The sequence below is a fragment of the Zonotrichia leucophrys genome, chromosome 11 (assembly GCF_028769735.1).
Source record: "Zonotrichia leucophrys gambelii isolate GWCS_2022_RI chromosome 11, RI_Zleu_2.0, whole genome shotgun sequence".
Classification (NCBI taxonomy): domain Eukaryota; kingdom Metazoa; phylum Chordata; class Aves; order Passeriformes; family Passerellidae; genus Zonotrichia; species Zonotrichia leucophrys.
This window is the reverse complement of record NC_088181.1, coordinates 7,135,746-7,161,398: the sequence shown is the minus strand read 5'-3', so window position 1 is coordinate 7,161,398 and position 25,653 is coordinate 7,135,746. Positions and strand designations below refer to the sequence as shown.

The following is a 25,653-nucleotide window of genomic DNA, read 5'->3' as shown; positions in this document are numbered from 1 at the left end:
TGGCCAGGAGAGGAGACATTTCGTAGCCACAAAATGTCTGTGGAGATGACAAATGGAGACTCAGTCCTGGGACAAAGCCCCTGAACGACCCTCCTAGAAGGCTCATTCCTGGCTGCTGCTGTCCCAGTCTCTGTGCTTCCACCTGGGAGAACCAGGCAGGGGATGGGTGGCTGGGGCAGGGGGTGACCCAGGGGCTCCCTCCCCTCCATGGGCACCGTGCCTGGGACAGCATCTCCAGCACGTCCCTGGCAGCTCACCTTGCTGGCCCGGTACGGGTACATGGGGGCCTGTGGCACGTGGAGGCACAGCCCGATGGAGCCCAGCTTGGGGGAGATGTTGATGACAGCAGCCCTGCTGCAGCTCAGACCATCCTTGCCTTGGCTGCCTGCTCCAGGAGAGGCAGAAGTTCCTGCTGCAAGGACACAGATGCTGCATCAAGATGTGGCAAGCCTGCAGTTTGTGTCTTGCTGGAGTGCAAGGCCAGTGCTGGCCACGCAGGTGCCCATTGTTCTGCCAGGAGACTGGATCCTCTGGGTGTGCTTCCCTGCATGGGAGCCTTGTTTGACTTGACCATCAGGGAATGGGCAGTGGCTTGGAGGAGGCCAGCTCAAGGCAGAGAGTGTCTGCTCGTGGCTGTGTGAGGAATGTCCTGGCCCAGGGGAGCGGGGCAGGGGGTGAGATCAGCCTGTGCCCAGTGCTGTGTGGGTCTGATGCAGGACGCCCTTCTTGTGAAGGAGTCAAGCCCATGTGAGCCCTGGATCTTCCCATATCCCTTCCAGATGCTGCTCCCTCCCTCCTCAGCCACAACATAAACCTCTCCTGGATTATGGCACTAGGTTTCCCAAGGACAGCAGAATTTTGCATGAGACCACCAAGGGGTTTTTGCCCTTTGGAACAAGGACTGGCTCCCAGCCGGGATCAATGGCCTGGAGTTTGGAGGGCAGGTGCAGTTGCTCCTCCTGGATCCAAGGGTTGGTGTAAACCCTGAGTGGGTGGGGTGTCTGGAAAAAGCTAAAAGGAACTATGAGAGAGCAGAGCAAACAGTGAGAGCTGGAGCAGAGGAGGACAAGCAGCATGGCAGGGCTCCACGTCCGCTCCGTTCTGGTGACTGGGGCCAACCGAGGCATCGGCCTGGGGTTTGTCCAGCATTTCCTGAGGATGCCAAACCCACCTCAGTGGATCTTTGCAGGCTGTCGGGACCCCAAGGGACAGCGAGCACAGGTGAGTCTGGGCAGGAGGCATGGGCTGTGCTGAGGGATGGGAGCACTCAGTGCCAGGGGGAGATTGGAACAGGGATGGTGCTTGCAAGGGGCTGGAGCTTCAGCTGGGCACGTGTGGCACAGGGCAGCTGGGCTGAGACAACATGGGAGCAGCTGTGCATGGGATGCATGGAGGGAACAGTGCTACTTGGTCATGGAGAACTTCCCATCCATTGGGTTCAGGGCAGCTGGAGCATAGTGTGGGTCCACGATAGTGCAGGGATGGAGCCAGAGCAATGTGGGCTTTAGCTGGTAATGGCTGAGCCTCTGCACAGCCCCTCCAGCCTCTCCATGCCTACACAGTGCTCTCTCTTTCAGGAGTTGCAGAATTTGGCCTCCAAGCACCCCAACATCATCATCATCCCGCTCGGTAGGTGCCCCGAGTGCGGATCCTTTGCCCCAGTTCCTCTGGTGAGTGCCCAGGCTGGGCACACCCTGGGAGCCCGTGCTGGGAGGGAGCTGTGCCACGGGCTGGTGCCTGCAGGGCCATGGGGCACTGCCACCTCTGGGGGAACAGAGGGGACTCCAGCAGGGGACACAGGCTCTGACCTCCCCGTGTTGGCTCTGCAGAAGTCTCTGACCCCGCCAGCATCAAGGCAGCTGCAGCCAAGGTTGGAGAGCACCTGGGGGGCTCTGGGCTCAACCTTCTCATCAACAATGCTGGAGTTTTGAAGGCAAAGTCTCTTGATGATGAGATGCTGCAGGACATGACTGAGACTTACACCACCAACACGGCTGGACCCCTGCTGATGGGCCAGGTGAGTCTCCAGCACTAGAGCACGGCTCCAGAAGGATCCCTTCCCATGTGTGCAAGCTGGACATTTCAGAGGGAGTGAAGGGCCAGTGGGAGGGGCTCCTGTCACAGCTCTGGTGCCCTGATGGACTCTCAGTTAATGAGAAGCTTGTGGAGCCGTGGGCTGGAGCTCAGGAGCTGGGGCCCGGCAGGGAAGAGGAGGGAGGATGCCCCCCAGTGCTTGTGTCCATGTTGCCCACTGTGGAAGGAGCTTCTCCCCTGCCCTGTGCTGTGTCCATGTGTGCTCCTGTCCCCTCTGTCTCCTCACAGGCATTTCTGCCCTTGCTGAAGAAGGCTGCCCAGGGCAGCCCAGGCTCAGGGCTGAGCTGCAGCAAGGCTGCCATTGTCAACATATCCAGCATTGCCGGTTCCATCGCTTCTGCCTTTGTTTGGGAGTTGAAACAAATTGTCTCGTACCGCTGCAGCAAGGTACTATCACAGCTTTGCTTTCCCTGCCCAGCTGCGGGTCCCCTTGCAGCCCCCCTTCCCCTGCCACCACCATCCCTGCATTGTCTCCCCTCAGGCTGCTCTGAACATGCTGAGCAAGTGCCAGTCCCTGGCGTACAAGGAGCACGGCATCCTCTGCGTCGCTCTCCACCCCGGCTGGGTGCAAACCGACATGGGCAGCGCTGTCGGACAACCGGTAGGAATTCCCCCGGGGCGCGTCCATCAGAGCTCCTGGGCTGATTTTGCATGGTTGGGAGTTGCTGTCCTGAGCCCCTGCCCGTGGCTTCCCTGCCTGCCCAATCCCTGCTGGGGCAGCTCCCCCATCCTCGTCCTGGGTGTCACCATTCCCTCAGTTCTCATCTCAGTCCCTCTCCCTGGGGTTTTCAGCTTTCCCTTTGCCCTGGAGCAGCTCTTTCCCCTGGCTCCAGCTTCTCCAGGGCCCTCAGCCAGGCCTTGGGCATGGGCTGCATCTCCCCCTGTGCCCCACAGCCCCCAGTGACAGTGGATGACAGCGTGCAAGGGATGCTGAAGGTCCTCTCCTCCCTCTCTGAGAAGGACACCGCCACCTTCCTGGACTGGGAAGGGAATGTCATTCCCTGGTGAGACACCACTGCAGGATCCTGGCAGCCAGAGGTCCCTCTGGCATTGCTCCCACCTTGCCCACATCCTCAATAAACTCCTGCTGAGACCCCCAGCTCTGTTGTGCAGTGCCAGCTCATGGGGTGGCCCTTTCCAGATATCCCACTCCTGCCCTGGGGATTGGTGGTGCCCAGAGCTGCCCCAACCCAGGGCTGTCACTGGCACCCCCATGAGTTCCAGCCAGCAGCTCCCATGGCACCGTGAGTGCCCTCTGGAGACCTCCCCTCCAGGAGGCACTGGAGGAGCTGGAGCCGGGCCCCTCTCCGGAGAGGAGAGAGATCTTCTGAGCCCCTGCAGGACTGGCTTTCCCCTGCCCAGGCTGAGCTGCCTGAGGGGCTGGGGGGCACAGGGAGCAGCTGCCCTCTGCCCTCAGCTGGGGGATGCCTGGTCTCAGGTGGGACAGAGGGACACACAGAGCTCAGGCAGAGCACAAGGATCCTGTCATGTGCTCAGACAGGGGTTTGAGACTGGGTGTGGAGACAGAACAGAGAGACATCAGCTGCCAGAGTTTACAGAGTGAGGGATACAGAGGGAGCACAGGTGGGTTGGGGAAGGAGACAGAAGTTGCTTCCCAAGCCCTTCTCTTCTGGAAGCTCCACACCCAAACACCTCATCCCCATGTCCTGGGCAGCCTGGAAGAGGCACAGCCCTGCTAGCACAACCCAGGGTGTGGGTGGCCAGGAGAGGAGACATTTCGTAGCCACAAAATGTCTGTGGAGATGACAAATGGAGACTCAGTCCTGGGACAAAGCCCTGAACGACCCTCCTAGAAGGCTCATTCCTGGCTGCTGCTGTCCCAGTCTCTGTGCTTCCACCTGGGAGAACCAGGCAGGGGATGGGTGGCTGGGGCAGGGGGTGACCCAGGGGCTCCCTCCCCTCCATGGGCACCGTGCCTGGGACAGCATCTCCAGCACGTCCCTGGCAGCTCACCTTGCTGGCCCGGTACGGGTACATGGGGGCCTGTGGCACGTGGAGGCACAGCCCGATGGAGCCCAGCTTGGGGGAGATGTTGATGACAGCAGCCCTGCTGCAGCTCAGACCATCCTTGCCTTGGCTGCCTGCTCCAGGAGAGGCAGAAGTTCCTGCTGCAAGGACACAGATGCTGCATCAAGATGTGGCAAGCCTGCAGTTTGTGTCTTGCTGGAGTGCAAGGCCAGTGCTGGCCACGCAGGTGCCCATTGTTCTGCCAGGAGACTGGATCCTCTGGGTGTGCTTCCCTGCATGGGAGCCTTGTTTGACTTGACCATCAGGGAATGGGCAGTGGCTTGGAGGAGGCCAGCTCAAGGCAGAGAGTGTCTGCTCGTGGCTGTGTGAGGAATGTCCTGGCCCAGGGGAGCGGGGCAGGGGGTGAGATCAGCCTGTGCCCAGTGCTGTGTGGGTCTGATGCAGGACGCCCTTCTTGTGAAGGAGTCAAGCCCATGTGAGCCCTGGATCTTCCCATATCCCTTCCAGATGCTGCTCCCTCCCTCCTCAGCCACAACATAAACCTCTCCTGGATTATGGCACTAGGTTTCCCAAGGACAGCAGAATTTTGCATGAGACCACCAAGGGGTTTTTGCCCTTTGGAACAAGGACTGGCTCCCAGCCGGGATCAATGGCCTGGAGTTTGGAGGGCAGGTGCAGTTGCTCCTCCTGGATCCAAGGGTTGGTGTAAACCCTGAGTGGGTGGGGTGTCTGGAAAAAGCTAAAAGGAACTATGAGAGAGCAGAGCAAACAGTGAGAGCTGGAGCAGAGGAGGACAAGCAGCATGGCAGGGCTCCACGTCCGCTCCGTTCTGGTGACTGGGGCCAACCGAGGCATCGGCCTGGGGTTTGTCCAGCATTTCCTGAGGATGCCAAACCCACCTCAGTGGATCTTTGCAGGCTGTCGGGACCCCAAGGGACAGCGAGCACAGGTGAGTCTGGGCAGGAGGCATGGGCTGTGCTGAGGGATGGGAGCACTCGGTGCCAGGGGGAGATTGGAACAGGGATGGTGCTTGCAAGGGGCTGGAGCTTCAGCTGGGCACGTGTGGCACAGGGCAGCTGGGCTGAGACAACATGGGAGCAGCTGTGCATGGGATGCATGGAGGGAACAGTGCTACTTGGTCATGGAGAACTTCCCATCCATTGGGTTCAGGCAGCTGGAGCATAGTGTGGGTCCACGATAGTGCAGGGATGGAGCCAGAGCAATGTGGGCTTTAGCTGGTAATGGCTGAGCCTCTGCACAGCCCCTCCAGCCTCTCCATGCCTACACAGTGCTCTCTCTTTCAGGAGTTGCAGAATTTGGCCTCCAAGCACCCCAACATCATCATCATCCCGCTCGGTAGGTGCCCCGAGTGCGGATCCTTTGCCCCAGTTCCTCTGGTGAGTGCCCAGGCTGGGCACACCCTGGGAGCCCCGTGCTGGGAGGGAGCTGTGCCACGGGCTGGTGCCTGCAGGGCCATGGGGCACTGCCACCTCTGGGGGAACAGAGGGGACTCCAGCAGGGGACACAGGCTCTGACCTCCCCGTGTTGGCTCTGCAGAAGTCTCTGACCCCGCCAGCATCAAGGCAGCTGCAGCCAAGGTTGGAGAGCACCTGGGGGGCTCTGGGCTCAACCTTCTCATCAACAATGCTGGAGTTTTGAAGGCAAAGTCTCTTGATGATGAGATGCTGCAGGACATGACTGAGACTTACACCACCAACACGGCTGGACCCCTGCTGATGGGCCAGGTGAGTCTCCAGCACTAGAGCACGGCTCCAGAAGGATCCCTTCCCATGTGTGCAAGCTGGACATTTCAGAGGGAGTGAAGGGCCAGTGGGAGGGGCTCCTGTCACAGCTCTGGTGCCCTGATGGACTCTCAGTTAATGAGAAGCTTGTGGAGCCGTGGGCTGGAGCTCAGGAGCTGGGGCCCGGCAGGGAAGAGGAGGGAGGATGCCCCCCAGTGCTTGTGTCCATGTTGCCCACTGTGGAAGGAGCTTCTCCCCTGCCCTGTGCTGTGTCCATGTGTGCTCCTGTCCCCTCTGTCTCCTCACAGGCATTTCTGCCCTTGCTGAAGAAGGCTGCCCAGGGCAGCCCAGGCTCAGGGCTGAGCTGCAGCAAGGCTGCCATTGTCAACATATCCAGCATTGCCGGTTCCATCGCTTCTGCCTTTGTTTGGGAGTTGAAACAAATTGTCTCGTACCGCTGCAGCAAGGTACTATCACAGCTTTGCTTTCCCTGCCCAGCTGCGGGTCCCCTTGCAGCCCCCCTTCCCCTGCCACCACCATCCCTGCATTGTCTCCCCTCAGGCTGCTCTGAACATGCTGAGCAAGTGCCAGTCCCTGGCGTACAAGGAGCACGGCATCCTCTGCGTCGCTCTCCACCCCGGCTGGGTGCAAACCGACATGGGCAGCGCTGTCGGACAACCGGTAGGAATTCCCCCGGGGCGCGTCCATCAGAGCTCCTGGGCTGATTTTGCATGGTTGGGAGTTGCTGTCCTGAGCCCCTGCCCGTGGCTTCCCTGCCTGCCCAATCCCTGCTGGGGCAGCTCCCCCATCCTCGTCCTGGGTGTCACCATTCCCTCAGTTCTCATCTCAGTCCCTCTCCCTGGGGTTTTCAGCTTTCCCTTTGCCCTGGAGCAGCTCTTTCCCCTGGCTCCAGCTTCTCCAGGGCCCTCAGCCAGGCCTTGGGCATGGGCTGCATCTCCCCCTGTGCCCCACAGCCCCCAGTGACAGTGGATGACAGCGTGCAAGGGATGCTGAAGGTCCTCTCCTCCCTCTCTGAGAAGGACACCGGCACCTTCCTGGACTGGGAAGGGAATGTCATTCCCTGGTGAGACACCACTGCAGGATCCTGGCAGCCAGAGGTCCCTCTGGCATTGCTCCCACCTTGCCCACATCCTCAATAAACTCCTGCTGAGACCCCCAGCTCTGTTGTGCAGTGCCAGCTCATGGGGTGGCCCTTTCCAGATATCCCACTCCTGCCCTGGGGATTGGTGGTGCCCAGAGCTGCCCCAACCCAGGGCTGTCACTGGCACCCCCATGAGTTCCAGCCAGCAGCTCCCATGGCACCGTTAGTGCCCTCCGGAGACCTCCCCTCCAGGAGGCACTGGAGGAGCTGGAGCTGGGCCCCTCTCCGGAGAGGAGAGAGATCTTCTGAGCCCCTGCAGGACTGGCTTTCCCCTGCCCAGGCTGAGCTGCCTGAGGGGCTGGGGGGCACAGGGAGCAGCTGCCCTCTGCCCTCAGCTGGGGGATGCCTGGTCTCAGGTGGGACAGAGGGACACACAGAGCTCAGGCAGAGCACAGGGATCTTGTCATGGGCTCAGACCGGGGTTTGAGACTGGGTGTGGAGACAGAGCAGAGAGACATCAGCTGCCAGAGTTTACAGAGTGAGTGATACAGAGGGAGCACAGGTGGGTTGGGGAAGGAGACAGAAGTTGCTTCCCAAGCCCTTCTCTTCTGGAAGCTCCACACCCAAACACCTTATCCCCATGTCCTGGGCAGCCTGGAAGAGGCACAGCCCTGCCAGCACAACCCAGGGTGTGGGTGGCCAGGAGAGGAGACATTTCGTAGCCACAAAATGTCTGTGGAGATGACAAATGGAGACTCAGTCCTGGGACAAAGCCCCTGAACGACCCTCCTGGAAGGCTCATTCCTGGCTGCTGCTTTCCCAGTCTCTGTGCTTCCACCTGGGAGAACCAGGCAGGGGAAGGGCGGCTGGGGCAGGGGGTGACCCAGGGGCTTCCTCCCCTCCATGGGCACCGTGCCTGGGACAGCATCTCCAGCACGTCCCTGGCAGCTCACCTTGCTGGCCCGGTACGGGTACATGGGGGCCTGTGGCACGTGGAGGCACAGCCCGATGGAGCCCAGCTTGGGGGAGATGTTGATGACAGCAGCCCTGCTGCAGCTCAGACCCTCCTTGCCTTGGCTGCCTGCTCCAGGAGTGGCAGAAGTTCCTGCTGCAAGGACACAGATGCTGCATCAAGATGTGGCAAGCCTGCAGTTTGTATCTTGCTGGAGTGCAAGGCCAGTGCTGGCCATGCAGGTGCCCATTGTTCTGCCAGGAGACTGGATCCTCTGGGTGTGCTTCCCTGCATGGGAGCCTTGTTTGACTTGACCATCAGGGAATGGGCAGTGGCTTGGAGGAGGCCAGCTCAAGGCAGAGAGTGTCTGCTCGTGGCTGTGTGAGGAATGTCCTGGCCCAGGGGAGCGGGGCAGGGGGTGAGATCAGCCTGTGCCCAGTGCTGTGTGGGTCTGATGCAGGACGCCCTTCTTGTGAAGGAGTCAAGCCCATGTGAGCCCTGGATCTTCCCATATCCCTTCCAGATGCTGCTCCCTCCCTCCTCAGCCACAACATAAACCTCTCCTGGATTATGGCACTAGGTTTCCCAAGGACAGCAGAATTTTGCATGAGACCACCAAGGGGTTTTTGCCCTTTGGAACAAGGACTGGCTCCCAGCCGGGATCAATGGCCTGGAGTTTGGAGGGCAGGTGCAGTTGCTCCTCCTGGATCCAAGGGTTGGTGTAAACCCTGAGTGGGTGGGGTGTCTGGAAAAAGCTAAAAGGAACTATGAGAGAGCAGAGCAAACAGTGAGAGCTGGAGCAGAGGAGGACAAGCAGCATGGCAGGGCTCCACGTCCGCTCCGTTCTGGTGACTGGGGCCAACCGAGGCATCGGCCTGGGGTTTGTCCAGCATTTCCTGAGGATGCCAAACCCACCTCAGTGGATCTTTGCAGGCTGTCGGGACCCCAAGGGACAGCGAGCACAGGTGAGTCTGGGCAGGAGGCATGGGCTGTGCTGAGGGATGGGAGCACTCAGTGCCAGGGGGAGATTGGAACAGGGATGGTGCTTGCAAGGGGCTGGAGCTTCAGCTGGGCACGTGTGGCACAGGGCAGCTGGGCTGAGACAACATGGGAGCAGCTGTGCATGGGATGCATGGAGGGAACAGTGCTACTTGGTCATGGAGAACTTCCCATCCATTGGGTTCAGGGCAGCTGGAGCATAGTGTGGGTCCACGATAGTGCAGGGATGGAGCCAGAGCAATGTGGGCTTTAGCTGGTAATGGCTGAGCCTCTGCACAGCCCCTCCAGCCTCTCCATGCCTACACAGTGCTCTCTCTTTCAGGAGTTGCAGAATTTGGCCTCCAAGCACCCCAACATCATCATCATCCCGCTCGGTAGGTGCCCCGAGTGCGGATCCTTTGCCCCAGTTCCTCTGGTGAGTGCCCAGGCTGGGCACACCCTGGGAGCCCCGTGCTGGGAGGGAGCTGTGCCACGGGCTGGTGCCTGCAGGGCCATGGGGCACTGCCACCTCTGGGGGAACAGAGGGGACTCCAGCAGGGGACACAGGCTCTGACCTCCCCGTGTTGGCTCTGCAGAAGTCTCTGACCCCGCCAGCATCAAGGCAGCTGCAGCCAAGGTTGGAGAGCACCTGGGGGGCTCTGGGCTCAACCTTCTCATCAACAATGCTGGAGTTTTGAAGGCAAAGTCTCTTGATGATGAGATGCTGCAGGACATGACTGAGACTTACACCACCAACACGGCTGGACCCCTGCTGATGGGCCAGGTGAGTCTCCAGCACTAGAGCACGGCTCCAGAAGGATCCCTTCCCATGTGTGCAAGCTGGACATTTCAGAGGGAGTGAAGGGCCAGTGGGAGGGGCTCCTGTCACAGCTCTGGTGCCCTGATGGACTCTCAGTTAATGAGAAGCTTGTGGAGCCGTGGGCTGGAGCTCAGGAGCTGGGGCCCGGCAGGGAAGAGGAGGGAGGATGCCCCCCAGTGCTTGTGTCCATGTTGCCCACTGTGGAAGGAGCTTCTCCCCTGCCCTGTGCTGTGTCCATGTGTGCTCCTGTCCCCTCTGTCTCCTCACAGGCATTTCTGCCCTTGCTGAAGAAGGCTGCCCAGGGCAGCCCAGGCTCAGGGCTGAGCTGCAACAAGGCTGCCATTGTCAACATATCCAGCATTGCCGGTTCCATCGCTTCTGCCTTTGGTTGGGAGTTGATACAAATTGTCTCCTACCGCTGCAGCAAGGTACTGTCACAGCTTTGCTTTCCCTGCCCAGCTGCGGGTCCCCTTGCAGCCCCCCTTCCCCTGCCACCACCATCCCTGCATTGTCTCCCCTCAGGCTGCTCTGAACATGCTGAGCAAGTGCCAGTCCCTGGCGTACAAGGAGCACGGCATCCTCTGCGTCGCTCTCCACCCCGGCTGGGTGCAAACCGACATGGGCAGCGCTGTCGGACAACCGGTAGGAATTCCCCCGGGGCGCGTCCATCAGAGCTCCTGGGCTGATTTTGCATGGTTGGGAGTTGCTGTCCTGAGCCCCTGCCCGTGGCTTCCCTGCCTGCCCAATCCCTGCTGGGGCAGCTCCCCCATCCTGGTCCTGGGTGTCCCCATTCCCTCAGTTCTCATCTCAGTCCCTCCCCCTGGGGTTTTCAGCTTTCCCTTTGCCCTGGAGCAGCTCTTTCCCCTGGCTCCAGCTTCTCCAGGGCCCTCAGCCAGGCCTTGGGCATGGGCTGCATCTCCCCCTGTGCCCCACAGCCCCCAGTGACAGTGGATGACAGCGTGCAAGGGATGCTGAAGGTCCTCTCCTCCCTCTCTGAGAAGGACACCGGCACCTTCCTGGACTGGGAAGGGAATGTCATTCCCTGGTGAGACACCACTGCAGGATCCTGGCAGCCAGAGGTCCCTCTGGCACTGCTCCCACCTTGCCCACATCCTCAATAAACTCCTGCTGAGACCCCCAGCTCTGTTGTGCAGTGCCAGCTCATGGGGTGGCCCTTTCCAGATATCCCACTCCTGCCCTGGGGATTGGTGGTGCCCAGAGCTGCCCCAGCCCAGGGCTGTCACTGGCACTCCCATGAGTTCCAGCCAGCAGCTCCCATGGCAACGTGAGTGCCCTCTGGAGACCTGCCCTCCAGGAGGCAATGGAGGAGCTGGAGCCAGGCCCCTCTCCTGAGAGGAGAGAGATCTTCTGAGCCCCTGCAGGACTGGCTTTCCCCTGCCCAGGCTGAGCTGCCTGAGGGGCTGGGGGGCACAGGGAGCAGCTGCCCTCTGCCCTCAGCTGGGGGATGCCTGGTCTCAGGTGGGACAGAGGGACACACAGAACTCAGGCAGAGCACAGGGATCCTGTCATGTGCTCAGACAGGGGTTTGAGACTGGGTGTGGAGACAGAGCAGAGAGACATCAGCTGCCAGAGTTTACAGAGTGAGGGATACAGAGGGAGCACAGGTGGGTTGGGGAAGGAGACAGAAGTTGCTTCCCAAGCCCTTCTCTTCTGGAAGCTCCACACCCAAACACCTCATCCCCATGTCCTGGGCAGCCTGGAAGAGGCACAGCCCTGCCAGCACAACCCAGGGTGTGGGTGGCCAGGAGAGGAGACATTTCGTAGCCACAAAATGACTGTGAAGATGAGAAATGGGACTCAGTCCTGGGACAAAGCATCTGAATGACCCTCCTGGAAGGTTCAGTCCTGGCTGCTGCTGTCCCAGCCTCTGTGCTTCCACCTGGGAGAACCAGGCAGGGGATGGTGACTGGGCAGGAGTGACCAGGGCTCCCTCCCCTCCATGGGCACCGTGCCTGGGACAGCATCTCCAGCACGTCCCTGGCAGCTCACCTTGCTGGCCCGGTACGGGTACATGGGGGCCTGTGGCACGTGGAGGCACAGCCCGATGGAGCCCAGCTTGGGGGAGATGTTGATGACAGCAGCCCTGCTGCAGCTCAGACCCTCCTTGCCTTGGCTGCCTGCTCCAGGAGTGGCAGAAGTTCCTGCTGCAAGGACACAGATGCTGCATCAAGATGTGGCAAGCCTGCAGTTTTTATCTTGCTGGAGTGCAAGGCCAGTGCTGGCCATGCAGGTGCCCATTGTTCTGCCAGGAGACTGGATCCTCTGGGTGTGCTTCCCTGCATGGGAGCCTTGTTTGACTTGACCATCAGGGAATGGGCAGTGGCTTGGAGGAGGCCAGCTCAAGGCAGAGAGTGTCTGCTCATGGCCGTGTGAGGAATGTCCTGGCCCAGGGGGTGAGATCAGCCTGTGCCCAGTGCTGTGTGGGTCTGATGCAGGAAGCCCTTCTTGTGAAGGTGTCATGACCACATGAGCCCTGGAGCTTCCCACGTGCTGCTCCCTCCCTCCTCAGCCACAACATAAACCTCTCTTGGTTTATGGCACTAGGTTTCCCAAGGACAGCAGAATTTTGCATGAGACCGCCAAGGGGTTTTGCCCTTTGGAAACAAGGCCTGGATCCCAGCCGGGATCAATGGCCTGGAGTTTGAAGGGCAGGTGCAGTTGCTCCTCCTGGATCCAAGGGTTGGTGTAAACCCTGAGTGGGTGGGGTGTCCGGAAAAAGCTAAAAGGAACTATGAGAGAGCAGAGCAAACAGTGAGAGCTGGAGCAGAGGAGGACAAGCAGCATGGCAGGGCTCCACGTCCGCTCCGTTCTGGTGACTGGGGCCAACCGAGGCATTGGCCTGGGGTTTGTCCAGCATTTCCTGAGGATGCCAAACCCACCTCAGTGGATCTTTGCAGGCTGTCGGGACCCCAAGGGACAGCGAGCACAGGTGAGTCTGGGCAGGAGGCATGGGCTGTGCTGAGGGATGGGAGCACTCAGTGCCAGGGGGAGATTGGAACAGGGATGGTGCTTGCAAGGGGCTGGAGCTTCAGCTGGGCACGTGTGGCACAGGGCAGCTGGGCTGAGACAACATGGGAGCAGCTGTGCATGGGATGCATGGAGGGAACAGTGCTACTTGGTCATGGAGAACTCCCCATCCATTGGTTTCAAGGCAGCTGGAGCATAGTGTGGGTCCACGATAGTGCAGGGATGGAGCCAGAGCAATGTGGGCTTTAGCTGGTAATGGCTGAGCCTCTGCACAGCCCCTCCAGCCTCTCCATGCCTACACAGTGCTCTCTCTTTCAGGAGTTGCAGAATTTGGCCTCCAAGCACCCCAACATCATCATCATCCCGCTCGGTAGGTGCCCCGAGTGCGGATCCTTTGCCCCAGTTCCTCTGGCGAGTGCCCAGGCTGGGCACACCCTGGGAGCCCCGTGCTGGGAGGGAGCTGTGCCACGGGCTGGTGCCTGCTGTGCCATCGGGCACTGCCACCTCTGGGGGAACAGAGGGGACTCCAGCATGGGGACACAGGCTCTGACCTCCCTGTGTTGGCTCTGCAGAAGTCTCTGACCCCGCCAGCATCAAGGCAGCTGCAGCCAAGGTTGGGGAGCACCTGGGGGGCTCTGGGCTCAACCTCCTCATCAACAATGCTGGAATTGCAAAGCCATGCTCCCTTGATAATGAAACACTGGAGGATATGATACAGGTTTACACCACCAACACGGCTGGACCCCTGCTGATGGGCCAGGTGAGTCTCCAGCACTAGAGCACGGCTCCAGAAGGATCCCTTCCCATGTGTGCAAGCTGGACATTACAGAGGGAGTGAAGGGCCAGTGGGAGGGGCTCCTGTCACTGCTCTGGTGCCCTGATGGGCTCTCAGTTGATGAGAAGCTTGTGGAGCCGTGGGCTGGAGCTCAGGAGCTGGAGCCCGGCAGGGAAGAGGAGGGAGGATGCCCCCCAGTGCTGGTGTCCATGTTGCCCACTGTGGAAGGAGCTTCTCCCCTGCCCTGTGATGTGTCCATGTGTGCTCCTGTCCCCTCTGTCTCCTCACAGGCATTTCTGCCCTTGCTGAAGAAGGCTGCCCAGGGCAGCCCAGGCTCAGGGCTGAGCTGCAGCAAGGCTGCCATCGTCAACATATCCAGCATTGCCGGCTCCATTGACACTATGTATGTGTGGGAGTTTGGACAAGTTGTCTCGTACCGCTGCAGCAAGGTACTGCCAGATTTTTCTGGGGGTGAGCTCAGTCATTTTCCTCTCCAAATGATCACACTGCCTTGCAACCTCCCCCTCAGTCTGTGCCCCTTTCTATGCTGTGACTGAGGTCCTGCCAGTCCCTGGGTGCCCATCACAGCTCAGTCATGTGCCTGGCCCTGGGTCCCACCTCTGACGGACATGATATAGTGGGACTTCATCTAGGCTGGGCATCCACGCTGGGATAGAGAGGCAGCATCTTGTATTCTGGGAAGTGGTCCCCTCTGCCCAATCCCTGCCCTAGCTGTGGGGTGTGCACGTGTTCCCTTTGCAGCCTCCCTTCCCCTCCCAGCACCGTCCCTCATTGTCTCCCCTCAGGCTGCTCTGAACATGCTGGGCAAGTGCCAGTCCCTGGCGTACAAGGAGCACGGCATCCTCTGCGTCACTTTCCACCCCGGCTGGGTGCAAACTGATATGGGGGGTGGAGGAGGATCATTCAAGGTAAGGGATCTCCTGTGCATGGTCTGGGAGAGCCTCATCATTTTGAAATGCAGAATTTGCTGGGGTCTCATGCTGGGCTGTGTGAGAACTTCTGGGCGGATACCCTGTAGGCATGGGAGGGAGGGTGATGAGGACTGGGAATGCTTCCTGCCCAGAGCAATGATGTGTTTCAGGGCAGACCCCTGAGCACAGAGCTGTTTCTCTCTGCCCCACAGCCTCCCCTGACAGTGGATGACAGCGTGCAAGGGATGCTGAAGGTGCTGTCCTCCATCTCTGAGAAGGAGACTGGGGCCTTCCTGGACTGGGAAGGGAAGGTCGTGCCCTGGTGAGATGCATGAGGACCTTTGCTGCCTGCACCATGTTTTACCTGTCCCTTAGTAAATGAGTTTCCACAAACAATTAGCACTGTGAGCCTTCTTCCCTTGATCTGCTATTAACTAAGAATCCTCACTGGTGCTTTGAGAGTTCCTCTCAGTTATTTCTGCATATCATTGAGCTGGGTTGGTCTGAGCATTCGTTCTTGTCTAACTGGGGACCCGGACACCGTCCTGATAGGAATTTGTCCCTGGGCTCGTCCCAGAGGTCTCCCTCAGAGTGGCAGCACAACCTTACAAGGACTCAGGCACTCCTCCCAGTGATTCCTTTTTTATTTTCCTGTTCAAAGTGCAAGCAGGGCCCTGCTGATTGTCAGCTCCTCTACCACATAGGTCAGGAAGACAAAACCTGATGTGATACTCCTGGCATGCTTATGCCCTGCTGGGGATCAAGGTAGTCAAAACACACTCATGAAGACCAGGCCCTCAAATGGGAAATCTCAAGTGCAGTCTTGAGCCCTCTCAGGGATGGGAACCTATTCTGTGTTCCTGTTAAATCCTATCTGCACCTCTCTTCTTGGCAGCTCTGCTCCCTGCTGTGAGCTGGTGTGTGGAGGCAGGATTGGCTATTGGTGTTGTGTACATGGAGCACACGTGGCACTGGAGGTTCCAGTGATGAGCAGAGGTGCCCACAGGTCCTCTGGGACTCACCATGGGGCTGATGGAGTGGGGTGTGGGACCAGATGGGCATTTGGGGCCTCGGGGTTCGTGGGGACCCTGGGGATCCCCCACTGAGTGTCCTGTGGCGCATGGAGGGGTGGGGAGGAGCAGTGGGATGGTTCCCATGGGCTGTGGGCTGCCTTGGGTGTGAAGCAGGGAGCTCTCACTCCCACAGAGTCCTTTCTCCACCACCAGCACTAAACCCAAGCTGCACCAGGGCCAGGAGCAGCAAATGCAGCTCTGGAGTCACCAAAGTACAATTCTGAAGGCACAAAATTGGGGAGCAAACACGGAGAAGGATCATGATCAGGCAGGAGGTGGCAGTGGGACCCTGGGGATGGTGGATGATGGGGATCAGGGACACTCTGGGTTACCCAGACCACCCTGACTGTATCCTTCCCACAGCACCACTCAGCTCCCCAAGGAGATCATTGTGCCATTTGTTGCATTTTTAACTGAGTTCCCTCAAATTTGTCGTATCACACAGGATGCTAAAATTAATTCATTAATTCCTCACCTCTTGTATCACTGAAATTATTATAACCCTGACTTGGCTGTATTATAGGATGATGGCCCCACTGCCTAAGGCCCCTAGCAGCAGTCTCATGTCCTGGTGCCACCCCAGCACTGCCAGTGCTCTGCACAACTCAGGGCCCCGTTCTACACTGCCAAATCCATCCATATCCTCATCAATTAAACAGGATTTGCCGGCCAGGCTGTGCTGGGTGGCGGTGCCAGGGGAGTGGACAGTGCAGGGACAGTCCCCTCTGCGGTGCCGGCGGTGCAGGGATGGGGACAATGTGGGGACAGTCCCCGTCGCGCTCCGGGCGTGCCGCGGAGCCGGCGGGTGGCAGAACCCTGTGCTGTGATCGTATAGTGGTCAGTACTCTGCGTTGTGGCCGCAGCAACCTCGGTTCGAATCCGAGTCACAGCAACTTTTGTCCCCAGCCGGGAGGGAGGCAGCTCTGAGGGGTTTGAAAAGATGTCAAGCCCTGGGAGGGGATCACAAGTTCGGGTGGTCCGAGAGTGGCCAGACTCATACCAACCATGATTTCCCGACCTGCAGTCACTGTGCGGGGTGTCACCAGTGGGGCTGCAGTGGCACTTCTGGGAAAGCTCTCCAGCTTCTCCATTTTTCAGGTAAACTTGAGAATTTAGGGGAATTTGCCCAACGTTCCACTTCCTCAGAGTTTTGCAGAAAGAGGACCAGAAGGTGCTGCGGGGGCCCTGCAGAGTGAGGAGGTGGGAGGCAAAACTTGCTCAGCTCCTGGCCCCCCGGGCGTGACGGACCTGCCGCAGCAGAGGGCAGATAACCAGATTAAAGTCCTGCTCTGGCACTCCCCGCTCCAGGGCAGCAGGATTTTGGTTGCAGGACCTCCAGGGACGCTTTCACAGCAGAGGCAAAACCCACCCAGAGCTGAGGGGCGACCCTGACACGCTGCAGGTCTGGGAACTCGAGGTCCCACGGGCACCAAGAAGCAGATGGAGATCTCAGGGTGCACCAGGAGATGCCTCAGCCTGGGGAAGCCTCTCCGAGTGTTGCCTTTTCCCTTTGGAGCCTCGATGGAGTCACCCCGTTTGCTTGGGCTTGGTGCCCTCTCCTGACAGCCGCGCAGAACTCGCTCTGGCCGGCGGCTTTCAGAGCAGGAGTGACAAAGGGGTGGCACAGGGAAGGTGTCACCCCAGCAGAGGGACTCGGCTCATCCTGGGACATCTGAGAGCAGCAGGAGGCTGCAGCACTCAGGCAGAGGGGCTCAGGGGTCTGCAGGGCTGGTGCTTGGGAAAAGGAAAGGGTGGAATTTTTTTCTAGCACAAAATAGATTTCTTTTCTTTTGTATCTTATCCAGAACAAGAAATGAAGAGGGGAAAAAACCATTGCACATTTACTTTTAGGATTTACAGTTTATAGGGCATTTACTTACATGACTTCACATTCCTCCAACATTCATTTACTGAATACACATATCTCTTCAGTTAGGGAAAGTTAAAAAAAACCCATTTTTTTCTATTCTAAAGATAGGACAGGAGGAAGAGAAGGCAAACATCTTGAGAAGCTGCCCATTAGCAGCAGCAGTGCCTGCCCCACTTTTACCCAGCTGAGCAGCAGAAACACAAGGAAATACATAACTTCTCATTCTTCTTTTATTTTTTTTTCCACAGAAAGTCAGTATGAGGTGTAAGGCCACTAAACTTACCTGAAAAATAATTTACTATGCTTGAACAACTGATGTATGCTCAGGTTGAAAAACATTTTAAAAAATTTACATAGGACAGGGGATATTTTTAATCCAAAATTGTTTGATTTTCCGTTAAAAGAGTTTCTATTTTGCAAAAATATCCTGAAATGTCCAGGGCAGTCCAGGGCTTGGCTGAGGCAGTGTGGTGGCCCCACAGGTCATGAACTGTATTCCCTTAAAGTGATGCAGGGCTCTGCTGGGAAACTTCCACTCATCACCCTCGGGTGAAAAGGCTCTCCTGACACTATCAGGGTTCAGCTGGAGCCTCCTGTGTTCCAGTGCGTGCCCATGGCCTCTGGCACTGAGCACCACTGAACAGAGCCTGGCTTCCCTCCCAGGAGAGATGCTCCTGCCCCTTCAGTATCTTCACTGAGGTTGTCACGCAGAAAAAAAGCAGCTGCCAGCAGAAGCCCAAACTTTAAGAACTCTGCCTGAAGTCACTTGGAGCACCCGAGCGCCCTTCGCTAATGGAAACCACAATCCCCTGCTATGCCCCCTGCATCGGTGGCCCCGGGGCACGACCGTTCTGACTGGAGAAGGCGCCGTTCCTGCCCCAGGGCTCCTAAAGGATAAAGGCACCGCCTGAACAGGGGCTTGAACCCTGGACCCTCAGATTAAAAGTCTGATGCTCTCCCAACTGAGCTATCCAGGCTCACATTTGGAGTCCCGGGTGGTCTGTGACACCTGGGGGGGAGGACCCCGTTTTCCCCAGCACCGCAGGGACAATGGGGGGACCCGCTCTGGTGTTCCCCACTCCCACACCGCCCAGCGAGGCTGCCAGCGCAGGCCAGACGAACACCCGGGCTCTGGGATCTCGCTGGGCGCTGGGCGGGCTCAGGGCCCGCCCTGGGGATGCGCAGCAGGACAGGAGCGGGTGCTGCGGAAGCGGCTCCGGAGCCTCCGCCGCTCCCGAGGGAGGCGGGAGGGCCCCGCCGGGGCAGAGCAGCAGCGGCGGCGGGGCCGAGCCGGGCTCCGAGCTCTGCTGTGGCTGCAGCGGCCGCGGCTCCAACCCGAGCCCCGGCGGCGCTTCCGCAGGAGCCGCGATGAAGCGGGAGGGAGGGGGGGCTGCGGGTTCGGCCACAGGGACACAGAGCCCGGGGGGACACCTGCAGGCGCCACCCCACATGTTCTACTGCCCTTCCTCCCCATTCTTCAGGAAGGGACCCCTTTGCTCCATAGAGAACCCACCCTGCTTGCCATCCCACCCACCAGTGCGCATCAGCATCCCTGTCCCACCTCACACCTCCCGGGAGTAAGAAGGCATCTTCCCTTCAGCAATCTTCCCTTCAGCAGGAGAATATGCTTTTGCCCCATCCCTTGAAGTGTTCAAGGCCACGTTGAATGGGACTTGGAACACCCTGGTCTAGTGGGAGGTGTCCCTGCCCATGGCAGGGGTTTGAAATGAGAAGAACTTTAAGGTCCCTCCCAGCCAGAGCGTGTTCCCAGGGCAGCTGAAGCTGCAGGGGCTTCCCCCAGCTGGGACTGCCACAGAGGGAGCCTTCCAGTGGATAAAGGGCAGGGGCAGTGCCTAGCATGGCACCGGGGACTGTAGCACTGCCATGTGGCACAAGGAGCTGTCCCGATTTGTCTTTTCCCATCCCAACCCCTCCATCTTCTCCCAGACACCTGGGGCCACCTGGCCACGCCGGCAGCACCAGCATCATCATCCCCTGCCAGGGCAGGAGGACAGCAGAGGGGCAGGGAGGGAGCAGCCCTGAGCATTACACTGGGGCAAAAACGAGGCAGCCGCGTCCCCAGAACGCGGCAAAGGGACACGGAGGCCCTGGGAAGCCGCTGAACCCCAGGCACCCCTGAGCTGGGCTCCCGGGACTCAGAACCCCCTGGCGCTGCTGGGCTGGTTCTGACAGGCCATGGCTTGTCCATAAGGCCAGTCCTTCGTCCCTCCCCGTCCCTCCTCCTCCTCACGGCCAGCCCCTCTTGGCTCTCCCCTCCCCTGCAGCCCGGGTGCCTCTTGGCTGGACCCGCGCTGCGATCGTAGACGGCGCTTTGGCCCGGAGCCGTGCGGAGGAACCCGGCCATGGGGAGCGGCGGCCCCGGGGCTCTGCTGCTGCTGCTGCTGTCGCTGTTCCTGCAGCCCACGGCGCAGTTCTGGCTCTTCAATGTCCTCTTCCCACCCACCACCACCCCAGAGGCTCCCCCGACCAACAGCACACCGCCCGTGGTTCTCGGTAAGGCGGCGCCGGCGCGGGCACCTGCGGGTCTGGTGGGAGCTCGGGCTGCCCTGCAGCCCCCAAGCAGACAGGGCTGAGTCCTGAGCCACTGCTGGCTCACTGGGGTTGGGCTGTGATGGGTCCTGGCTGTCTGGATTGGAGCCACCAAGCGAGGGTGTCACACAGCTCCTCAGTCCCCTCCCATTCACCGGGCTGGCCATGCCCAGGTGGAGCCTGTTGGAGCTGAGGGGATAGACCGGGCACCCCAGAAAGGAAATGGCTCTCTGATATCTCACACCTGGCCCACAGAGTGTTCTAGGGCTTGTTTGTGTCTGGGGAACTCTGCTGGCAGAGGGACAGGGGCTGCAGCACAGCCTCTTGTGCCACTTCCCAAAAAGGCTGGCACTGGTGCCCGGGGTGGATCCACCACCTCTCACTTCCCTGAAGCCCACCCCGTCCTGTGTCTGCTCCCACTCCCTGGAGATGGCAAAGTCATCCTCTGCTGCTGCAAAAGAGGATCCATCTCACATCTCACCCAATGCCAGCTCTGACTGGGGGCAAGCCAGCAGGAACAGGGGCACAGGGAGATTTAAGGAGATGTGGGGGCATCATCTCAGGGAGGTGGAAGCAACCACCACCAGCCGGTGCCTCTGTGCTGCATGGTTCTGCCTTCCTGTGCCATCACCAGGCACTTGAGCTCAGATTTTGCCATGAAAACTCTGCTGAGCAGAGTCGGGGTTTTCCTCCTTTTTCTCGAATCATGATGAGTTTCCCCTTAGAAAAAAGAGAAGAGAAAAAGCAGAAGATCCCTCCCCACTGCAATGCCAAGGGCTGACCCTATAAATTCCCTTCCCAGGAGCATCAGGGGGCACAGGCCTCCATGTGCTGGGGTGGCCAGAAGACCCAGCTCACTGTCACCAGGTGCCTCTTCTCAGGATTACCTGTGGCAGTCAGAGCATCTCCTTTTGTCCCCAGTGCCAGCCCCAGGCTGTGTCCCATGCCCAGCCAGACCTGGATGCCCCTTGTGCCACTCAGTGCCAGCCCCAGGCCGTGTCCCACGCCCAGATGCCCCTTGTGCCACTTGGCTTCCTCTCCTTCCCCTCAGCATCCAGAGCCAACCCATCCCCCTGGGCCGGGCGTCCCAGAAACCCCCAGTGCCCTTGGGACCACTGATAACCTCACAGAACTCCCTTAATAATTACCTAATGTCCTCTGGGAGGGGAGGCAGAGCTCAGAGCTGTGTGCCAGGGGCAGGGGGCTCCTGGCTGTGCACCTTCAGGAGCTGTCAGGGCAGCTCGTGGTCCTGCTCCTCTTGCTGACCATCCCTTCTGCCCATTCCCTACCAGGACTCCCCTACACCTGTCTGATCCCCACCCAGGTGCTTTGAAGACAGGATTAGACTCTCCCTGCACCCCTAGGGATGTGCCCCAGGCATGGAGGAGCTGTGAGGCAGGGTGAGGAAGGAAACTGCTGCACCTCCTTCCCCTCTTGCATGGCACAAGGCACTGAAGGTCCACACCAGCCCCTGCTGTGTATTGCAGGCAAGTCCTTGGACCTGCTGGGGCCTTGGGATTTGTCACCCGGTGCTCCCATTCCAGCAGGTTCACTGTCCCCTGCAGTCATTCACCTCTTGTCCTCACCCTTACAGTCAGTGCTGGCACCAGGAGCTGGCTCTGGGCCCCTGCACACAGCAGGGAAAGCTCTCCATAGGTTCTGATGCCAGCACAGCTCTCAGGGCAGCAGCAGGATGGGTGTCCTGCCTGTATGTGTCCAGTCTGTATGGAGAGTTTAAAGTTCAGGAAACTCTCCCTGGGAGCTCTGCACCCCTGAACTGACCACTGCCCCCAGACAAGGTGTCAGGATTGCATTAGGAATGGGCAGCACGAATTTCTTCCCCCAGGCTGCAGCAAGGAGGGGAAGGTGGGAACCCATCCAGGGAGGAGGGGGAGCAATCCAGGATGCTTTGTGCTGCTGGGGACTCGTGTGTCTGAGCCAAGGGTGACAGCTCTGGGGGTCACCCCATGGAAATGCAGCTCCAGGGGTTCCCAAGGATGCATTTCAGCACTGTTTTCATGCTCACCCAGCATCTCAGCTCCAAGCACCCTCTCTCCGGTGTGGAGTGGGTTGTTCTCCAGAGATGCTGCTCCAGCAGGTGCCCAGCCATCCCCAGGCAGCCCCAGGGGAGCAGTGCCTGGGGTGGGGTAAGCACCAGCTTGGGCAGCGCCCAGGGTCAGTGGGATGGGGTTTGTCACTGGCTCTGCTCTCCCTCTGTGGTGCCTCCAGTGCCTGGGTGTCTTGGGAACCAGCTGGAAGCAAAGCTGGACAAGCCAGATGTGGTGAACTGGATGTGCTACCGTAAAACAGAGGATTATTTCACCATCTGGCTCAACCTCAACACCTTCCTGCCAGTGGGAGTTGACTGCTGGATCGATAACACCAGGTACCATCCAACTCTACCACGGGAGCTCCCTGGGGAAATGACCTACCAAGGATCTCCTTCCCCTCTCCTCCCCGTGGCCACAATTAGCATGCAGAGAAAAAAATGGGAGGAATTGTTGGGAACACAAGTGAGTGGCTGTAAGTGGCTACTGCTCTGTGTGTCCCTGTCCCAAGCAAGTCCCTGCCATGTGCTCAAGCCCAGCCAGACCACCCTGAGCACCCACTGGAGATGCTGTCACCCTGCCCAGAGCTGCAGGGTCAGGGGGCTGTGGCAGCTGGTTCCATCAGAGCCTCCTGTCCCAGGATGCCAGGAGAGCAGAAGGGACTCTGGCTGGGCTCCAGGGCACCTCACATCCACACAAGGCTTGGAAACAGCCAGGTCCAAGCCCTACCCAGTGCTCTCCACCCCAGCCCTGTGTTCTCCATGGGGACATGGCTCTTCTGTCACCTCCTGTCCTGTGCCCACAGGGTGGTGTACAACCGAACCTCTCGGAAAATGTCCAATGCCCCAGGGGTGCACATCCGAGTTCCTGGCTTTGGCAAGACCTATTCTGTGGAATACCTGGATCAGAGCAAGCTGGCAGGTGAGAGGAGAAGAGGCCAGGGTGTCTGGGGGTCCCACATGCTCCCTGCAAATGGGGAGGTGTCCCTGTATCTCCAGCAGGGACCAGTTCTGCAGAGAGCCCAGGGCCCTGGGACTGAGGGACATTAGCCTGGGGGACACACACACTCCAGTGGGGTGCTGGCAGGGAGCACCCCATCCACAACCCCAGGACTCAGTGGGATGCACGGAGTCACTACCTCTGGCTGGAGGCACTGAGCTACAGCGCTTACCAGGGAACATTCTGACCATGATCAGGACCAAAATGGAAAAAGCTTGACCAGAGAAGACCAGAGACCTAACTGCCCCTTGTTGCCTCTGCCCACAGGCTACCTGCACACCATGGTGCAGAACCTGGTCAACAACGGCTACGTGAGGGACAAGACGGTTCGGGCGGCTCCCTACGACTGGAGGGTTGGGCCCCGTAAGTCTGGGGGTTGTGGCCATGTCCCCCGTGCTCAGAGGGAAGCGGGATGACCCTCGTGCCATCGTGCTCCCCTCTTGCCCACAGAGCAGCAGCCCGAGTACTTCCAGAACCTGAAGGCGCTGATCGAGGAGATGCACGATGAGTACCAGAGACCCGTGTTCCTCATCGCACACAGCATGGGCAACCTGCACGTCCTCTACTTCCTGCTGCAGCAGACACAAGCCTGGAAGGATCAGTACATTGGGGGCTTCATTTCCCTGGGTGCCCCCTGGGGAGGCTCTGTCAAGCCCCTGCGTATCCTGGCATCTGGTGGGTGACTCCTCGTGTGCAGACACCTCCTTGTTTTCTTTCCCTCCTGCAGAAATGGAGGGTTGGTGGTGGGCAGGGAAAGGGCAGAATGATGAAAGAGATGGGAGACTCAGTTCCTGTTTAGCCTCTTTGCAGCCCAGAAAGCCACAGTCACTTGCCTAATGCTGACAGCCCAGGATATCTACAAGTCACAAGTCCAAAACTGCATGAGATTAAAAATCATGTGCTTGAAGGTTTTAACATCTGGCCCCTTGCATCACCCTTAAGTCACCTGCTAATATTTTTCTCTGTTGCCACGAGAGCCAGAGATATTTTTAAGGTCAACTGCAGTCATTCCATGGTCTTAGGACTCCAGACACACCAAAAAATATCAAGGCTTGAAGGAAACATGCAAGTTGGCCTCTTACTACTGCTTGCTCCTGTCCCTGCAGGCAGGAGTGGAGGTGCCAGGGTTGCAGGGAATGTTCAGGGCTGGGTTGGTCTGTGCCATCACACATCCAGGTTTGCCTCCAGTCAGGCCCTCTGAGCAGCTAGAGATGTGGAGAGAAGAGTTTGAAAGGCTGTTCTTGATATCTGCAGGCAGGGAGGTAAGGAGAGGATGAAGGTGATGGGCAGGGGAAGAGCTGAGCTGGAGAAGGCCAGGGGACAGTGGTGAGTCACTGTGGGGAGCACTGATCCCAGCCCAGCTCCCAAAGGCCCCAAAGTCTGTGTGGGGACAATTGTGGTGCCATTGGTGATGGCTCCAAAGTCTGTGTGGGGACATTGTGGTGCCATTGGTGATGGCGCCAAAGTCTGTGTGGGGACATTGTGGTGCCATTGGTGATGAGCCCTCGCGTGTCCCGCAGGTGACGAGCAGGGCATCCCGCTCATGTCCAACATCAAGCTCCGCGAGGAGCAGCGCATGACCACCACCAGCCCCTGGATGTTCCCCACCACCCTGGCCTGGCCCGAGAGCCACGTCTTCATCTCCACTCCCTCCTACAACTACACCTACCGCGACTACCAGCGCTTCTTCACCGACGTCAACCTGGAGGACGGCTGGTACATGTGGGAGGACATGAAGGACCTGCTGAAGGATTTGCCCCCTCCTGGGGTGGACACGTACTGCCTCTATGGCACAGGCTTCCCCACGGCAGAGACTTACATTTACGATGAGCGTTTCCCCTATGAGGACCCCGTGGATATAATTTATGGTGACGGGGATGACAGTGTCAGCACACGCAGCTTGGAGCTGTGCAAGCGGTGGCGGGAGCAGCAGGAGCAGAAGGTGTTCGTGCAGGAGCTGCGAGGTGCCCACCACTTCAACATGATCTTCAGCAACCTGACCCTCAGCTACATCAACGAAATCCTGCTGGGGAGCAAGGAGGAGCAGGAGGAGCCAGGGCAGGCGAGGTCCAGCCCAGAGCCTGGGAAGTTGGGGAAGATGCTCCGTGAACACAAGGTGCAGAAGGAGCCTAAAAAGAACTGAAAGGAGGGAGGGCCAGCTTCCCTCTGTGATAGTCGGCACCACAAACTGCCATGCAGGGGAGCAAAGGACTTGGAGCTGAGTTTGGAGGAAAGTGAGCAAGACCAACAGCTCGGGTGGATGGGCTGGCACCCACTTCCACACTGATTGGTTCTTCTTTCGGGAATGGTGATTAATTTTACTTCAGAGGCTTGTCACTTCCCACCAGCGGGTGGATAATTAACCATGCTGCCAGCTCATTAACATCACACTTGTGAATTTCAGTGTACGCACAAGCCCTTGTCGCTAGCAAGCCATTTTTAGGCACTTTAGAGGCTGTGGACCTGTGGTGCTGTAGCTTCTGCTCACTTGGGACAGAGCAACTCACTTAAGAAGAGCAGGCTCTGACTTACCAGGTGGTCACAGAGGTAGCATGGGGGTAGCGCAGTAGGTGTGGCTTACAGAGCAGCGAGCTAAGCTCCTTGGGCAAGACCAACTCGAAATCAGCAGATTTATAAAATAATAAACACACTTTGCTTCTATATGCTGAGCCTGCCTTGTCCTTCAGAGCCGGACAGTGAAGCCAGCCACAACCACAAAGTGAGGTGCTTGCTGCCTGCAG

General features: G+C 58.9%; 5 protein-coding genes and 2 non-coding genes across 7 annotated transcripts; 6 read left to right on the top strand and 1 right to left on the bottom strand.

Annotated features, from left to right (window-relative positions):
- The first annotated feature begins 1,020 nt into the window (after positions 1 to 1,020).
- On the top strand, positions 1,021 to 3,102 carry LOC135452793 (C-signal-like). The gene is made up of 6 exons (XM_064723204.1): positions 1,021 to 1,221; positions 1,578 to 1,629; positions 1,830 to 2,017; positions 2,323 to 2,481; positions 2,576 to 2,695; positions 2,989 to 3,102. Exons 1-6 carry the CDS (start codon positions 1,075 to 1,077, stop codon positions 3,100 to 3,102), a joined length of 780 nt encoding a protein of 259 aa, XP_064579274.1. The 5' UTR covers positions 1,021 to 1,074.
- Positions 3,103 to 4,831: 1,729 nt separating this feature from the next.
- Positions 4,832 to 6,998, top strand: LOC135452794 (C-signal-like). Its single transcript, XM_064723205.1, has 6 exons — positions 4,832 to 5,032; positions 5,388 to 5,439; positions 5,641 to 5,828; positions 6,134 to 6,292; positions 6,387 to 6,506; positions 6,800 to 6,998. Exons 1-6 carry the CDS (start codon positions 4,886 to 4,888, stop codon positions 6,911 to 6,913), a joined length of 780 nt encoding a protein of 259 aa, XP_064579275.1. The 5' UTR covers positions 4,832 to 4,885; the 3' UTR covers positions 6,914 to 6,998.
- Positions 6,999 to 8,457: 1,459 nt separating this feature from the next.
- On the top strand, positions 8,458 to 10,817 carry LOC135452753 (C-signal-like). The gene is made up of 6 exons (XM_064723146.1): positions 8,458 to 8,844; positions 9,201 to 9,252; positions 9,454 to 9,641; positions 9,947 to 10,105; positions 10,200 to 10,319; positions 10,613 to 10,817. Exons 1-6 carry the CDS (start codon positions 8,698 to 8,700, stop codon positions 10,724 to 10,726), a joined length of 780 nt encoding a protein of 259 aa, XP_064579216.1. The 5' UTR covers positions 8,458 to 8,697; the 3' UTR covers positions 10,727 to 10,817.
- Positions 10,818 to 12,373: 1,556 nt separating this feature from the next.
- LOC135452790 (C-signal-like) lies at positions 12,374 to 14,832 on the top strand. Its single transcript, XM_064723200.1, has 6 exons — positions 12,374 to 12,627; positions 12,984 to 13,035; positions 13,238 to 13,425; positions 13,731 to 13,889; positions 14,247 to 14,369; positions 14,585 to 14,832. Exons 1-6 carry the CDS (start codon positions 12,481 to 12,483, stop codon positions 14,696 to 14,698), a joined length of 783 nt encoding a protein of 260 aa, XP_064579270.1. The 5' UTR covers positions 12,374 to 12,480; the 3' UTR covers positions 14,699 to 14,832.
- A 1,433-nt stretch (positions 14,833 to 16,265) lies between these two features.
- Positions 16,266 to 16,337, top strand: TRNAH-GUG (transfer RNA histidin (anticodon GUG)). Its single transcript has one exon. It is a non-coding gene; the product is annotated as a tRNA-His (tRNA).
- A 1,882-nt stretch (positions 16,338 to 18,219) lies between these two features.
- Positions 18,220 to 18,292, bottom strand: TRNAK-UUU (transfer RNA lysine (anticodon UUU)). Its single transcript has one exon. It is a non-coding gene; the product is annotated as a tRNA-Lys (tRNA).
- Positions 18,293 to 19,550: 1,258 nt separating this feature from the next.
- On the top strand, positions 19,551 to 25,573 carry LCAT (lecithin-cholesterol acyltransferase). Its single transcript, XM_064723445.1, has 6 exons — positions 19,551 to 19,829; positions 22,095 to 22,251; positions 22,719 to 22,834; positions 23,180 to 23,275; positions 23,363 to 23,587; positions 24,433 to 25,573. The coding sequence occupies exons 1-6, from the start codon at positions 19,679 to 19,681 to the stop codon at positions 25,053 to 25,055; spliced, it is 1,368 nt and encodes a 455-aa protein (XP_064579515.1). The 5' UTR covers positions 19,551 to 19,678; the 3' UTR covers positions 25,056 to 25,573.
- Positions 25,574 to 25,653: the final 80 nt, after the last annotated feature.